At 66.0% G+C, this 13,414-nt stretch overlaps 1 protein-coding gene across 7 annotated transcripts in view; it reads left to right on the forward strand.

Annotated features, from left to right (window-relative positions):
• ARID3A (AT-rich interaction domain 3A) overlaps positions 1 to 13,414 on the forward strand; it is a 32,667-nt gene that overhangs the window by 9,847 nt on the left and 9,406 nt on the right. For all 7 annotated transcript variants that reach the window (XM_023242542.2, XM_023242531.2, XM_023242543.2 and 4 more), the window contains one exon: positions 12,140 to 12,212. In XM_023242542.2, coding sequence (XP_023098310.2) covers positions 12,140 to 12,212 — 73 coding nt within the window. The remainder of the gene's footprint in view (positions 1 to 12,139; positions 12,213 to 13,414) is intronic.

Genomic DNA, 13,414 nt, shown 5'->3' on the forward strand with positions numbered 1-13,414 from the left:
CGTGTCCTGTAAGGTGTCAAAGTGCCATGTCTCGGGCTGCCAGGCTGGCCGCTGCTCCTGTCCTCACTCAGTGTCTCTGTGGATCCGAGCGCTCCCCGTCGCTGGCTTCTCCTTAGCTACTGTGGTTTCCTCGTGGGGCTGACGACAACAGTGTCTGTTTCCCTGTTTGCCTGTTGTAAATGATGCTGCCGTGAACATCTTTGGCCCTGGGCAACATAGGGTGGGGGTGGGGATTTGGGGAGGAGCTGACAGATTTTCTTTGTCTTGCCTGGGAGCCCCCAGGGCTGCAGGGAGCCCTTAGGGATTGGGGCTGGGCCAGGGGGAAGGTTGAGGAGAAGGTTGCCCAGACGCTCTGGGGCTGGGGCTTTGTGGGATACGTAAGAGTTTGCTAGATGGAGAGAGAAGGGTAGAGTGTGCGTCTGGGAACCGTGTGGCTGGAACATCCAGTAGGAGGGGTGGGGGTGAGCAGACATTAGGGCAGACGAAAGCTGGGCTCTAGGGGAGCCTTGGCAGGGTCTGGAGTGGGGCAAGTGAGCGATATGGGTGGACCCCTCTGGGCCTGTGGTCCGGACAGGACTGGAAGAGGCTCAGTCTGCTGGGCCAGGGGCGCAGGGTGAAAATGTTTCTGGTGGAAGAGGGTGTCCTGAACAGAGGGCACAGCCTGGGCAAAGGTTTAGAGGTCAGACAGTAGGTCCTGAACCTGGCGACATCCGTCTGCCGTGCTTGGAACAGAGTGGGCAGCAGGCCAGGCCCTGTGTGTCCTGGGGCCCGTCTCTGATGCCCAGCCTCTTCCTGTGGTGCCAGGAGCCCGGGGCCGTGTGCTTGGGGGTGGGGAGGGTGTTGAGAAGCCCCTGGGAACTTGGCCCACCCCGCCTGGGGCAGCGCCTGCCTCATCAAAGCCGCTGTGGCTGCTGGCACGGAGCCAGCGGGCCGTGGCGGGCATGGGGAGGGTGCCTGCCCGCCAGCCCCTGGCACTGTGCCCCTGCCCGTGCCAGCCCTGGGAACCGCACTGACTCAGCGGAAGAACCTTATCTGGCCCCTGCGCCGCCACCAGCCACCCAGTCACCGCCGTGGGGTCACGGCCGCCGGGGCCTGGCCCCACGCCCACCACCCGTTCCCCACCCTAGTGGCCGCTGCCAAGCTCCCGGCCCGCCCCACGCTTTCTAATAACACACGCAGCCACTGCAGGGAGTGGTGCCCAGCGGGCAGTGTCCACGTTCTGTGTCCGGTTAGGGGATGGGCACGGGTGAGCCACACAGGGTGCAGCCCTCAGACGTGGGGGGGTGGGGGGGGGCAGGTGCGGGGTCCCCGGGACCTGGGGGGCGGGGGGGGCAGTCTCCAAGAGCCCCGTGTTTGCTGGCATCTGTGTTCACCGGAGCGGGGGGTCCGGGGGCATCCTGGGGCCCTCCGGGTGTTTGTAACCCACGCGTGTGCTGATGCTGAGGCTTTCCTGCGTGTTCATCTGAACATCCTGGAGCCATGCGAACTCGCCTGCAGCGTCTTTTATGCGTATCTGTCGCCTCAGAGGTGTGTTTGTGCGTCCCCTCGCCTGCTGTGATTGTGCACACGTGCACGGGCACCGCGTGACGGGTCCCTCCCTTCGTGGACGTGTTGGTATGTGTCCTGCGGTCTGGACGTGCTGTGGAAGGCCAGGCCCACGTGTTTCAGAGTGTGGGGAGCCCAGTGCATTGCATGTCCCCTGGGTCCCTGTGTGATGGGCTGACCGTCCCCCGTGGTTGTATGCAAATACAGGGAGCTGGAGGCCCGCGTGCGTGTGAGCCTGGTGTCCCCCCCCCCCCCCCCCCCCGCGACGGGCTCACCTTGGCCCTGAAGCGTGAGGTCGAGGTGCGACCCATTAACCATTAGCCAGAAAGTCACATTGTCCAGGTCAGTGACGGCTTCAACTGGCCCTGGGGTCAGCTCAACCTCCCAACCTGCCTGCCCCCTGCTGATGCTCCCCAGGGAGCCCTGAGGTGTGAACAGGGCCTGGGGGCAGGTTGCGGGGGTGAGGGGGGGGGCTGCCAAGTTCAATTTCTTCTTCAGCTCTGTGGGATCTTGGGCAGGGACAAGCTCTCCCCGACCCAGATGTGTCGTCGGGGGGGGGGGGGGGCTGCTGGGTGGGGCTCTGCCCTCTCCGTGCCTTAGTTTCCCTGTCTGCGTCGTAAACCCCCTGTCCCTAAGTTTCCAGATCCCGGGGCCAGCATCGCCCCTGGGGACGTGGAGGGGCGTCTCCCTGGCTGTTTGCAGCCGCCCTGTGACCCCATTTACAGACGCTGTCGCCCTGCTGGGTCAGGGGAGCGGCTGGGGGTGCAGGCTGGTGGGTGGGCCCGCGCAGAGGGCGGGGCACGGACCGCCCCTTCTCCGCTGGCCAGGCTGCACGCGGCTGAGGACAATTGGGGGGGTCACGGGGTTAAATGGTATCCAGTCTGCCTATTGAAGGCCCCAGCACGGGACGCGGCCTTGCCCCGCTGGCAGGGGTCTTGTGGGGTGTGTGTGGGGGGGGGGGCACAGAGCCAGCACCACCCACCACCCCCTCCGGACCAGGCCCGGCACCTCAGGGCCACACTCTGGTCCTCCCTGACAAGGAAAGGGGACAAACAGAAACATTCCAGGAAGAAACGCGCTGTGAGCTGATGGTAGTCAGTCCCCCGGACTCCACGTCTGCCGGGACGCCAGGACGTGGGTTGGGGAACGGTCTCCTCGGGTGTCGTTAGTTGAGATGAGCCTGTGCTGGAGTGGGGTGGGCCCTGAGTCCGATGACCCGTGTCCCTGTAAGAAGAGAGCCTTGCAGGCGGACCTCAGGCAGCCGCGGGAGGCCTGGCCTTCTGTGGACCCTCTGTGGGGATTGGTTGGGGGCGGGGTCGCGGCCGGGATCCGGGCGGGAAGTGCCAGGCTGTGCCCCCGCGAGTGTGCCTGCCTGAGCCTGGTCCTTCCACGAGAGCGCGGGGTGTCTGCTGTGAACCAGCCTGCGTCCTGGGCCCTGGGGACGCATCTGTGGACAAAGCAGGCAGAGGAGGCCGTCCCGCGGCGTGGGGGTGTGGGGCCCAGTGGGCTGGGCTGGCACCGTGGCAAGGGCGGGCTGTCTGGGGCCATTATCTTCGAGAGAGTGAGGGCGTGTCTTGTTTGTGTGTCTGGCTGGAAGGGAGTGTCTGTGCCTGTGCCAGGGACCACGTTGGGGTGGCGTGGCCTGCCAACCCATGGGGAGGGCCGTGGGTCTGTGTGCGCCCTTGGCCGTGTACGGGGGCTGTGGGTGTGTCTGGGCAGGGTGGTGGGTCTTGGGGTTCCTCTCCAGGTGCGGTGGCCCCTGGGCGTGGGTCTCACATCTGCCCAGGCTGGCGTGGTGGGGGGTGGCCTTGGGCCCTAGTTCCTGGTCCAGCTGTGTCCCTGTCTGCTTCGTGAGGGGTCTCTGGGGGTACCCCCCATCCCGGTGGCACCTGCCCAGCCCCCCGGCCCCAGGGGCTCCCCGTGGCAGGCCAGGTGGGGGCTGCTAACTTTCCTAGTGTTTTTCATCGCCCCCACTTTGTGGCCAGATGCACAGATGTTTCCCCAGGATTCGGGCTGGCTGGAACCAGTGTTGTCTGCCAGGGTCACCTGGCTTCCTGCTGGGGGAGCTGGGCCTGGAGCCGGGTCCCTGGTTGCTCTTCCTCCCCCGGCCCAGACTCCCCCCCCCCCCCCCCCACCATGCTTTCTCCTCAGCTGCCACTTTCCCAGGTGGCCCCTGCCCATGGTGGCCTGGGGACAGTCTACGCACTCGCTCACTGGGTGCCTGATTCTGGGAAGGACAGCGGGCTTGAGGTCTCTCATCTCTCTCTGGCCCCTGCAAGGGGCCAGAGGGCCCAGCCACCGGCCCATTGCTGTCTGTGCCCCCCCTGCGAGCCTCAGTTTCCCTGTCTGTGAACCGGGCAGCGTTAGAGTGAGTGCTGGTTGTTGCTGTAGGTTTTTTTTTTTTTTTTTCAACGTTTATTTATTTTTGGGACAGAGAGAGGCAGAGCATGAACGGGGGAGGGGCAGAGAGAGAGGGAGACACAGAATCAGAAACAGGCTCCAGGCTCTGAGCCATCAGCCCAGAGCCCGACGCGGGGCTCGAACTCACGGACCGCGAGATCGTGACCTGGCTGAAGTCGGACGCTTAACCGACTGCGCCACCCAGGCGCCCCATGGTTGTTGCTGTAGTTAATTAGCACTCGGGTGTCCTGGCAGAGGAGTGGTGGGGCGGGGCGGGCGCCAGCCGCGTGCTGCCTGGGGCTGCCCCTCCGTGTCCGGCTCCTCTTGTCCCTAGGACGGTGGCCCACGCGGAGGTGGGATGCCCAGGAGGTAAGCTCTGGTGGTCCCGCTCAGCCGCTGGCCTCCCCGGGGCAGACCCAATCCTTCCTTGTGTCTTCCATTCGGGTTCTGGCAGAGGCTCCTGTGGGTGTGCCCAGCGGGGACCCCGGGACCCCTTCCTCTCGACTCCTTCTCGACTCCTGGGCAGAGGGAGGGAGGCGGGGGGCAGCCCCCTGGCTCTCTGCACTGGGCGCAGGCTGGCCGGCGATGGCGGGACGGGGACAGCACAGCCAGGGCAGGGACATCTTTCTGAGCCTTCCCAGCCACCAGGAAATTCCCTTTCAGAGAAAACCCCACGATGGGACTTTTAGTTCCTGGGTGCCGGGCCCTGGCCACAGCACTGGACCCCTGGCCGCTCGGAGCCGGGAGCCAGGTGGGAGCTGCGAGGCTGTTTGGTGACCCTTGAACGAAATGCCCCAAGGCCGAGTGCGACATTGGATATCTAACTGCTTGGGGTTGAGGGGAGAAGATTCAGGATTCTTGGCTTTCTGAGCTGAAGCGTTTGCCCAGAGTGCCAGGTGCTTTAGGGCAGGGTCTCTCCCCAGCCCTGCGAGGCTCCACACGGCCTGGGGCACCCGAGGGCCGGGTCCTGGGTTCCGTGCTGCCCTGCAGGTTTCTCTCAGCCCCCCTGCTTCCTGGTCCGAGGTGGGCTCCCCTCGGCCAGTGGGTGAGGGGCCCCCACAGGGACTGGAGGCCGGCGGGATTTGCCTGCCATTTGCATGCTGCGTGGGGCGAGGAATTGCCGCTTCCCCACCTCTTCCTAGAATTGTTCCTCAGCCGCCCTCCATCGAGGGTGCGTTCTCAGGGCTGGACCTGTGGGTGTGCCCCCGTGGGCCTCAGTTTCCCCAGCTTTGGCATGGTGCTGGCGGGCGACCAGCTTGTCTGGCCATCAAGGTGGTTCCTCCCCTGTCCCCCACCCCCAGCTACGTCCTGGTCCCCCTGGTCCCCACCTTGATGCCGCAGGCGCCCCTGCCCACTTCACTGAGGCCCCGGGGTGGCCCCGGCCGTGCAGAAGGCCGACCGGGAGAGGACGGCAGTGTGGTGTCGGGGCACATGCCCGGCCCGCACAATCTGGAAATCCAGAAAGAAGTGCCCCTAAGCTTCAGCTCCACGTTAAGCCTTATGACTCGTTTCTGGAGCTTTTTATTAATATCTGTCATGGGTGGGGTGCCGTCTTTTCAGAGAGGGGCACATGGCCGGCCGGGGGTGCGAGGCCGAGCGGACAGATGTTTGTGCCCTGCCCAGAATCACTTCCTCAATCTCCTGCGAGCCCCGTGGGCTCACCACATCTGTGTGGAGGAGGCTGAGCCGGCGCTGACGGGAAATGAAAGGCGGCCTGGTCGCCCAGGCGGGTGCCCCAGGGGTCAGGTGCACCAGGAGGGCGGCTCACGGGAAGGGCGCGAGGTCGCCCAGACGTCGCCTAAGGCCCTGCTGCGTGCGGCAGCCAGTGACCCCCGCCCCCGGGGCCACGGCGCCTGCCTCGGATCCTGCCGTGTCCCCCACTGGCCTGCGGTTCTCTTGGGCAGCGTCCAGCAGCAGCCTTGACATACAGAAGGTGCTCAATGTGGCTGCAAAACGGGTTGTCTCGGCCGACGCCTGTGGGCTGACACAGCTCCCGCTCGGCGTCCACCTCTTCCGAGAGGTGTTGTGGGAGTTTCCACGGCAGAATTTTCCCTCAGGTGCAAAACTCCCTGGGAGCCCGGCCGGGCCGTCCGCTGGCCTGCGTGCTTACAGAGCAGGGACGGGGCACCGGCTTCCTGGTCACATCATCCCTGCCCCCTGCGATGGGTAGACTGGGGCTCGGAGCACAGACAGGGAGGGTTCCCCACCCTGGGTTCTTCCACCCCGACCCACCTCCCCGCCAGGTGCCCGCTGAGCTCCATCCTTTCTTCGTTCACCACGTTGCTCCGGGGTCACTGTCGCGAGGGGTGGGGCCCGAGCTTTGCCACATTGGGGCCGTGCCACCTTGGACGAGGCGAGCTGTTGGCGGTCCACAGATGCTGCCAGGAGACCTGCCCTCTGCCCACCTCCGTTTCCCCAGGTGCACAGTGGCCTGGAGGAGTGGTGGGGAGGCCCAGTGGTTGCCGCCCTGCCTGCCCGGCCCCAGCACCTGCGGCTCTTTCTGTGAATGGGGGAGGCTGGGGCGGCCCCCAGGGACTCTGTTCCCGGCCCACCTGGGGCCCCGGCGACAAGGCTGGACATGCTGAGTCATCTCGGTCGGTGGGGAGAGGCTTTGTGCGGGGGATGGGAGGGGGCCCAGGGCCGAGAGCCTCAGTGAGCCTCCTTCCTTCCTTCATTAGCGGGCGCCGAGCCCAGCACCCGCAGCCCCCAGACCTGCTCTTGGGGGCTCTCGTCTGGGTGTGGGGGGAGCCCTTCGCCCAACGAGCACAGTCATATGCCCGGTGACAGACGCTGGGGGCGGTGGGGGTGCAGAGCCTCACTGGCCGTGCTGCCCCGGCCTGGGGGTCAGACCCGGCCGCGGGAGCAGAGGCTTCGGTGGGAGGAGGGCTCCAGCTGGACCTGGCGTTATACTGCAGAGGGGCCGGTGTGGTGGGGCAGAGGTGCCTCGGGGAGCAGCTGCTGGGCCTGGAAAGCAGGAAGCCTGGGCTTTATCCTGACAGCGATAGGGAGCCATGGTCGGCTTTAGAGCAGAGGAGACCCGATGGCATCTGTCTGTAGAGATGAAAGGTCCCTGGACCCTCTGCCCCTGGGAGCCTGCGTCTGGTTTACTGTCCTGGTCAGTCTCCGGGGTGGGGGGGTGCGGGGGATAAAAAACTGTTGCCTCCTTCTCTGCTGTTTCACTTTGCCTTCAGGAGTTACGGTGAATAAGCCCTTCTCCCAAACCCTGAGGACGTAAAGACAGGCGAGGGTATACCGACGTGTGTTAGCAGCGGGCCGTAAGGACAGCCCTGCGCCCACCGGCGGGTAACGGACGAGCAGCGCGTCCACCCACACGCGCGGGAATGCCGCTCGCCTCCAGCAGGCGCGTCCACAGGCAGGAAGGGGGCTCGTGGGGGCGGGGCCTGGCTGACCGGGTTGGGTTTGGAAAGATGGAATGTTCTGGAATTACATAGAGATGGTGGTCGCGTAACTCCGTGAACACACTCGATGCCGCCGAAATACTTTGAGATGGTGAATTCTGCGTGATGTGGATCTCACTCCTGTGGATCCTTTTTTTCCAGGTTTAGAGACGAGTAGGTGAGGGTACACACTTGGCGTCCTGGGCCCCCCGGCCCTGCCTGTGACGCTGCCACCCACCGAGCCTGGTTCCGGGCCATGGAGGAGGGCACACTCTTGGTGTCCTGTAAGCCGTGTTGGGCACTGCAACAGCAAGCCTTTCTAACAGGCTTCCTGTCCTTGGCATTGCTCTGCCTTCCCTTCCTTGGTGGCTTGGGGCTCACGGGCCCCGGAACGGCAGGCACTGGGCTTTCTTGATGTTTCCTAATTTTGGTTCCTCTCTCTGCCTTGTAAGGACAGCGGCGGCCTCCCCCCCCCCCCCCCCCCGCCCCGGGTCTCCCTGCGGGCCCAGCAGCCTCCTCCTCAGGTGGAGCCCTGCGGACTTTGGAGCCGCCTGGGTGGCAGGAGGGGGCCTGAGCAGACACCGTTAAAGGGGCAAAGGTCCTCCCAGGGGCCCTGCAGGCGGTTGCTTTACAGCCTGGGCCCCTCGGCCTTGGGCTGGATGCCGCCCCCCCCGCCCCCCCCCCCCCCCCGGGCCCCGTGGTGGGCTGGGAACCGGCTCGGGGTTGCCCAGGTGGGGCCTCCTGGGGATGTGGTCTTGTCGGAGCGTCATGCCCGGGGAGGGGGCCGCTTGTGTGCTGGGTCCTGGTGGTGCCCTCCCCGCACAAGCACATCCCCAGGCCAGGCCCCTCGCTTTGCGGGCTTGGTGGCCAAGGGCGGGGGGGGGGGGGGAGGGGTCCCCCACCGAGGGTGAGCTCCCTGGCCTCTTCAGGGCAGCTGAAGGCCCCCCCCCAGCTCCCAGATACACAACTTGACCTGGTCAGCGGTATGGCCCGCTGACCAACAAGGAGTCTCCTAGCACAGACAATGCTCCTTAACCACAAACAAGAATTTCCTGTTTGCCCATCCTGCGCTTGGGGGTGGGGAGCGCTTACCTTGTTTTTGCCACTACCTGGGCCTCCCACACGGCTGCCCCTCAGTGAGAGCACTCGGGAAGGGGTGAGGGCAGGAGGGGCGGCCAGTGTGCGAAGCCAGGTCTCGGGTGGGGGACACGGGATGGGACAGGAGCTCATGCCCAGACTGCCGGGCTCTGGCTGCTGCACGGGGTGACCAGGGAGGCTTGGCCCTACCCGCTCTGTGCCTCAGTTTCCTTTTCTGTGAAGTGGGTGGGGCTGGGGTGGGGAAGACCACTTGGCAACAAGGGGTCCCCCGGCCTCCATCACCCTCCGCCACAGCCGAGAGACAGGCAGGGGGCCCGTGGGGGGCTGGGTGTACCCCCCTGACGCAGCCGGCTGGGGCCCAGGGAGGGGCATGGCTGCCCCTTCCCTGGCGGAAGGCTGGGGCCCCCAGCTGCCCGTCTGCCCAGCGTAGGATGTCACTCGCCCACAGCATGAGCCTTGTGGGGCACATAACAGATCTGGAAAAGGGTGAGCGGCCCCATCCCGTGGCACACTGAGAAATCAAGGCCCGTGTGTTAAGCAGCCGCCTGGTACCCGGTTGTAGACATTGGGGACGAAGCAGACAGGGTCTATGTGACCTTCTCCTGGGGCACACGGGCCTGTGGCCAGCCCCGCGTGTAAATCCACGTGGCTCGGGCAGTGGGAGGGCAGGGGAAGAGCGTCAGTAAACGAAAAAGTCGCCCACGGTCAGTAAACATGTTCCAGTGGGAGCAGAGCATGTGCCACGGAGATGGGGCAGCAGCTGTGACCCCCGGGGGGCGGGGCCCCGGGGGGGGGGGCCGGGGGGGCCGGTTTGACGAGAGAGCGGGACTCGAGAAGCCAGCGGGGGCGGTCCAGGCGGGAGGCGCTGCTGGGGCAAAGGCGCTGACGTGGGACCGGTTTGGAAGCTGGAGGAAGTGGGGGGGGGCGGGGGGGGTCTCCGGGGCCCTCGTGGGCTGCAGGGCCGTTGGGGGGTGGCTGGTGCCACTAGGTCAGGCGGGGCCAGGGCGAGAGCCGAGACCGGCGCGGGTCGTCTGTCTCAGCCCTCGGCCCGAGGGAGGGGCTCCGGCGGCTTCGCGGGTGTCCAGCCTGGTTTGTGGCCGTGGCAGGAGACTGGTTTCAGTGCCCCCCCGGCCCACCTCAAGCGGGGCAGAGGCCTGGGCCGAGCGCGGGATGTGTTGTGTCCCCGCGGTGTGAGTTGGAGCCTCGTGAGGACAGGCGGTGGGCGTGCCGGCCTGCAGTGGGGCCCGGACACTGTCCCCCATGCCCCCGTCCCTCCGGCCTGGCCGGGGCAGCAGGGGAGCGGAACTTGGGGCCTGAGCCCCATAAAGCTGGGGTGGCCTTTACTGCCTGCCTTTGTTGTCAGCTGTCCACAGCAACAGCCGTTAAAGCGGCCTCCCCCCAGCAGCGGGGGGCCCTGCACATCCCCCTTTACGGCCTCGAACAATACCCTGGCCCCACGGGGGTCTGACTGGGCCCTGCCGCAGGCCTGTCCACCCACCATTTGGCCTGGGGGCTAACAGCTCCCCCACCTAGCCAGCTGCCAGGTCTCGGGGGAGCTGGTCTCCATCCTGAGCCTCAGTTTCCCCGCCTGGGATACAGGGGTCACGACGGTTCCTGGAGCTCCAGGTGAAGCTGTCATGTTTATGGTGAGCTGTCCTCGCGAATGGGAGGACTGAGGCAGGAGGGGCACTGAGGTCTCTCGGGACCGGGTCCAGGGAGGTTCAGGCAGGGTGGACACCACCACCCCCCCGCCCCCGCCCCAGGTCAGGATCTCACAGATGTTGCCGCCTATCAGGAGGGGCCTGTGTGCACGGCCATAGCAATGACCACAGACTGTGAGACTGAAAACAGCAGGAATTTGTTTTCCCGAATTCTGGAGCCAGATGTCTAAGATCCAGGTGGGGCAGGGCCATGCTCCCCCGCGGCTCCAAGGAGGGTCTTTCTTGCCTCTTGTCGCCTCTGGTGTGGCCGGCGGCCCCTGGCGTCCCTCAGTTGTGGCCTCGTCCTCACACGGCCTTCTCTGTGGCTGTGTCTCTTCTCCTAGAAGGACACGTGTTGTGGGATTAGGGCCACCCTATCCCGAGTACGACCTCAGCTTAACTGACCACATCCTCCACGACCCCATTTCCAGATAAGATCGCACAGGTGGGGGTTCGGGTGGAGGTGAACCTGGGGACACCTGCTGTCTCCAGCGAGACTCCAAAACGTGGTGATGCCCCTCTGCCCAGGCTGGCCCACACTGAAGCAAGTCAGGGATCACCGAACGACCATTTATTCACCGACTGCCGTGTGCTTGACCCCACCTAGACACTAGTGACAAACCACACGAAGCCCCCACATCCCACACGAGCGGGCCGACAGGAGACCCGACCAGCGTGTAGTCCCACGGGACGTGGTGCAGGAAGGGTCAGGGAGGAGAGTGGGTGTGAGGTCCCAGGAGGGGGGTGTGCGTGGCAGGGTGTGTGGGCGGGAGAGGCGGGGACGGGGCAGGGGAGGATGGCCGAGGTCCACCTGCAGGCCACACACCCTCAGGCAGGGGGAGGCGTGGGGCCTCCCTGACCACCATAAATCAGCACAGGAATGTAGCTGGCCAGCCTGGCTGGGGCAGGGCAGAGACAAAGACTCAGCCTGGACCACCCCGGCCTGTGCCCGGAGGCCCTGCGTTGTTGTCTCTGTTCCACCGATGGGGGAACCAAACCCCAGAGAGGGGAGGGAGGCTGAGGGGCGGCCAGCCCCGGAGACCCTGCCTCCGAAGCCCCCGGGGATGTGGCAGGCGGCAGGCGCTGGGCGTTGGCGTGTTCTTGGGCCCTAATGATGGACTGTCCCAGCCAGGGCTGATTGGTGGTTTCAAGGCCCCCCACGGGCCTGATCCCTCTGGGTCCATTCCCCAGGGCTTAACGTGAAGGTTGCTCTTTGCCGCCGCCCCCCTCCAACTCCACTCTCCAGTCACCTCTGCTGCCGGCCCCTGGGAGCAGGTGGTCAATGCAGCCGGGGACCCCCGAGCCCCTCACCCAATGACTGGAGAGCCCAGGGCAGAGTCTGGGCCGAAGGGCCCTGATATTCCCAGGCTCTGGGCTCTCACCTGCCTCTGGGCCTCGATTTCCTCACCTACAAAACAGAGCCGCCTCTCGGGGGGCAGCACCAGGATGTGGCCTCTGCGTGCTGGCTGTCTGCACCGGCGTTGTCTGTCTGGGACGAATGGTGTCTCCCAAATGACATGTCAACCCAGCTCCCGGCCCGAGAACGAGCTCCTATGGGGAGCAGGGTCTTTGCAGGTGTCGTTAGTTAAGGGGGAGACGAGGGGGCCCAATCCAGTGGGGGTGTCCTCAAAGAAGCAGGGCTCCGACAGGTGCACGGAGGAGCCCGTGGAGGTGCTGGAGGGACACCTGGGGCTCCAGGAGCGGGCCAGCAGGAGGGACCCGCCTCAGGAGACCCCTGGGTCTGGGCGCTGCCCTTCAGGGCCGCAGGAGACTCAACCTTTGTTCTAAGGGGCCCAGCGTGTGGCTTGGGGGCGACCAACCGCCGTGGGAGACACACGCGGGTACCTGTGTCTTCATCTGAAACTGGGGCTGGGCTCTTTAGGCTCCGTGGGGCCTCAGGACCTCGGACCTGCCTCTGCCGGCCGCCCCTCAGTGGGGATGTGGCGCCCGTGCCCAAGCGCTGACACCGGCTGACCCTTCCCCTCCCTGACCCCACAGCTCTACGAACTGGACGGGGACCCCAAGAGGAAGGAGTTCCTGGACGACTTGTTCAGCTTCATGCAGAAGCGAGGTGAGGCTCGCCCACGGGGGTCCTGGGGACTGGCGCCTGCTTGGCAGTCGGGTCTGATGGGGGAGGCACAGGTGGGAGCGTCTAAGGGGTAGGTCCTTGGGTAGGAGGTGTCTGGTCCCCAACCCAGAACCGTCAGGTCAGGCCTTTTTTTGCTGCCGAGACCCGTGGTGCGATGGAGTCCTGGCTCCCAGGGACCCCCGGCCACCGCCCCCAGGGTCCCCTGCAGCAGAGCCGGCCTCCAGGGAGCAGAGGTGGACGGCCAGGAGGGCAGCTGGGCCCTGGGACAATAGGATAGAAGTTCCTCGGGTTCGCTTCCTGGCCTTCGTGGTATTGACACTGGTGTTCCGTGGCTGCTGGTGCAAGGCCAGTCCCGGCCCCTCCCCTGTGCCTGTGGGGGCGGGGCAGGGGCGGGGGGGGGGGGGGGGCTCAGTTCCCCCGTCTGTAAGACGGGCCAGGAACAGTTGCCACTGTGTGGCGGCACCCCACACATGCTGAGCACAGGGCTGCGTTTATGAAGTGCCAACAGCGTACCAGGCCAAGCCCCCGCCTCTGCAGCCCGCCCCACCCCCTGGGTCTGGGGTGTAGTGGATGCCGAACACGGCCCGGCCGGGAAATGCCTGGTGACCGAGGCCTGGAGAACAGGAAGATGACCGGGAGCAAAGGCCCAAGGGGCAGGGACCGGTCTGGGTGGACGTCCCGGTGGGGAAGCTGAGACCCAGACCCCAGGGGGTCCCCCGCACCCCCACGCGTGGCCTCGGCCTCGGCTCTGAGCTGCCACGGGGCGAGAGGCCTGGCCGGCCGGGGCCCCTGAGGGCACCCACTGCACAGTGGATGGAGCTCATTCCTCTGCCTGCTAGACAGCCCGCCTCGTGGGCCGTTCAGGGAAGGAAACTGAGGCCGGGGAGGGGATGCATCCTCCGAGCCCTGAGGCAGGAAGGGGCGGGCCCAGCTGGGGTGCTGCAGGGTCCACCTGGGGCCGCCGCAGGGGCTGGCCGCCGCTGGCTTTGTCCAGGGCCTCTTTGCGCCCCTCCCTCTCGAACAGCCTCTGTAAACACAGGCCCAGCCGCCCAGCCGGAAGGGAAGGGCAGGGGGCTGCGGCCTTCGCATTAACCCCTCCCGTGCCGGGGCTGGGGGAATCCAGACCCGGTCCTGGGGTGGGGGCCCCCTCCTTGTTATCACTGGGACCAGTCACATCCAGGGCC

This window comes from Felis catus, chromosome A2, assembly GCF_018350175.1.
Source record: "Felis catus isolate Fca126 chromosome A2, F.catus_Fca126_mat1.0, whole genome shotgun sequence".
NCBI classification, from domain to species: Eukaryota; Metazoa; Chordata; class Mammalia; order Carnivora; family Felidae; genus Felis; species Felis catus.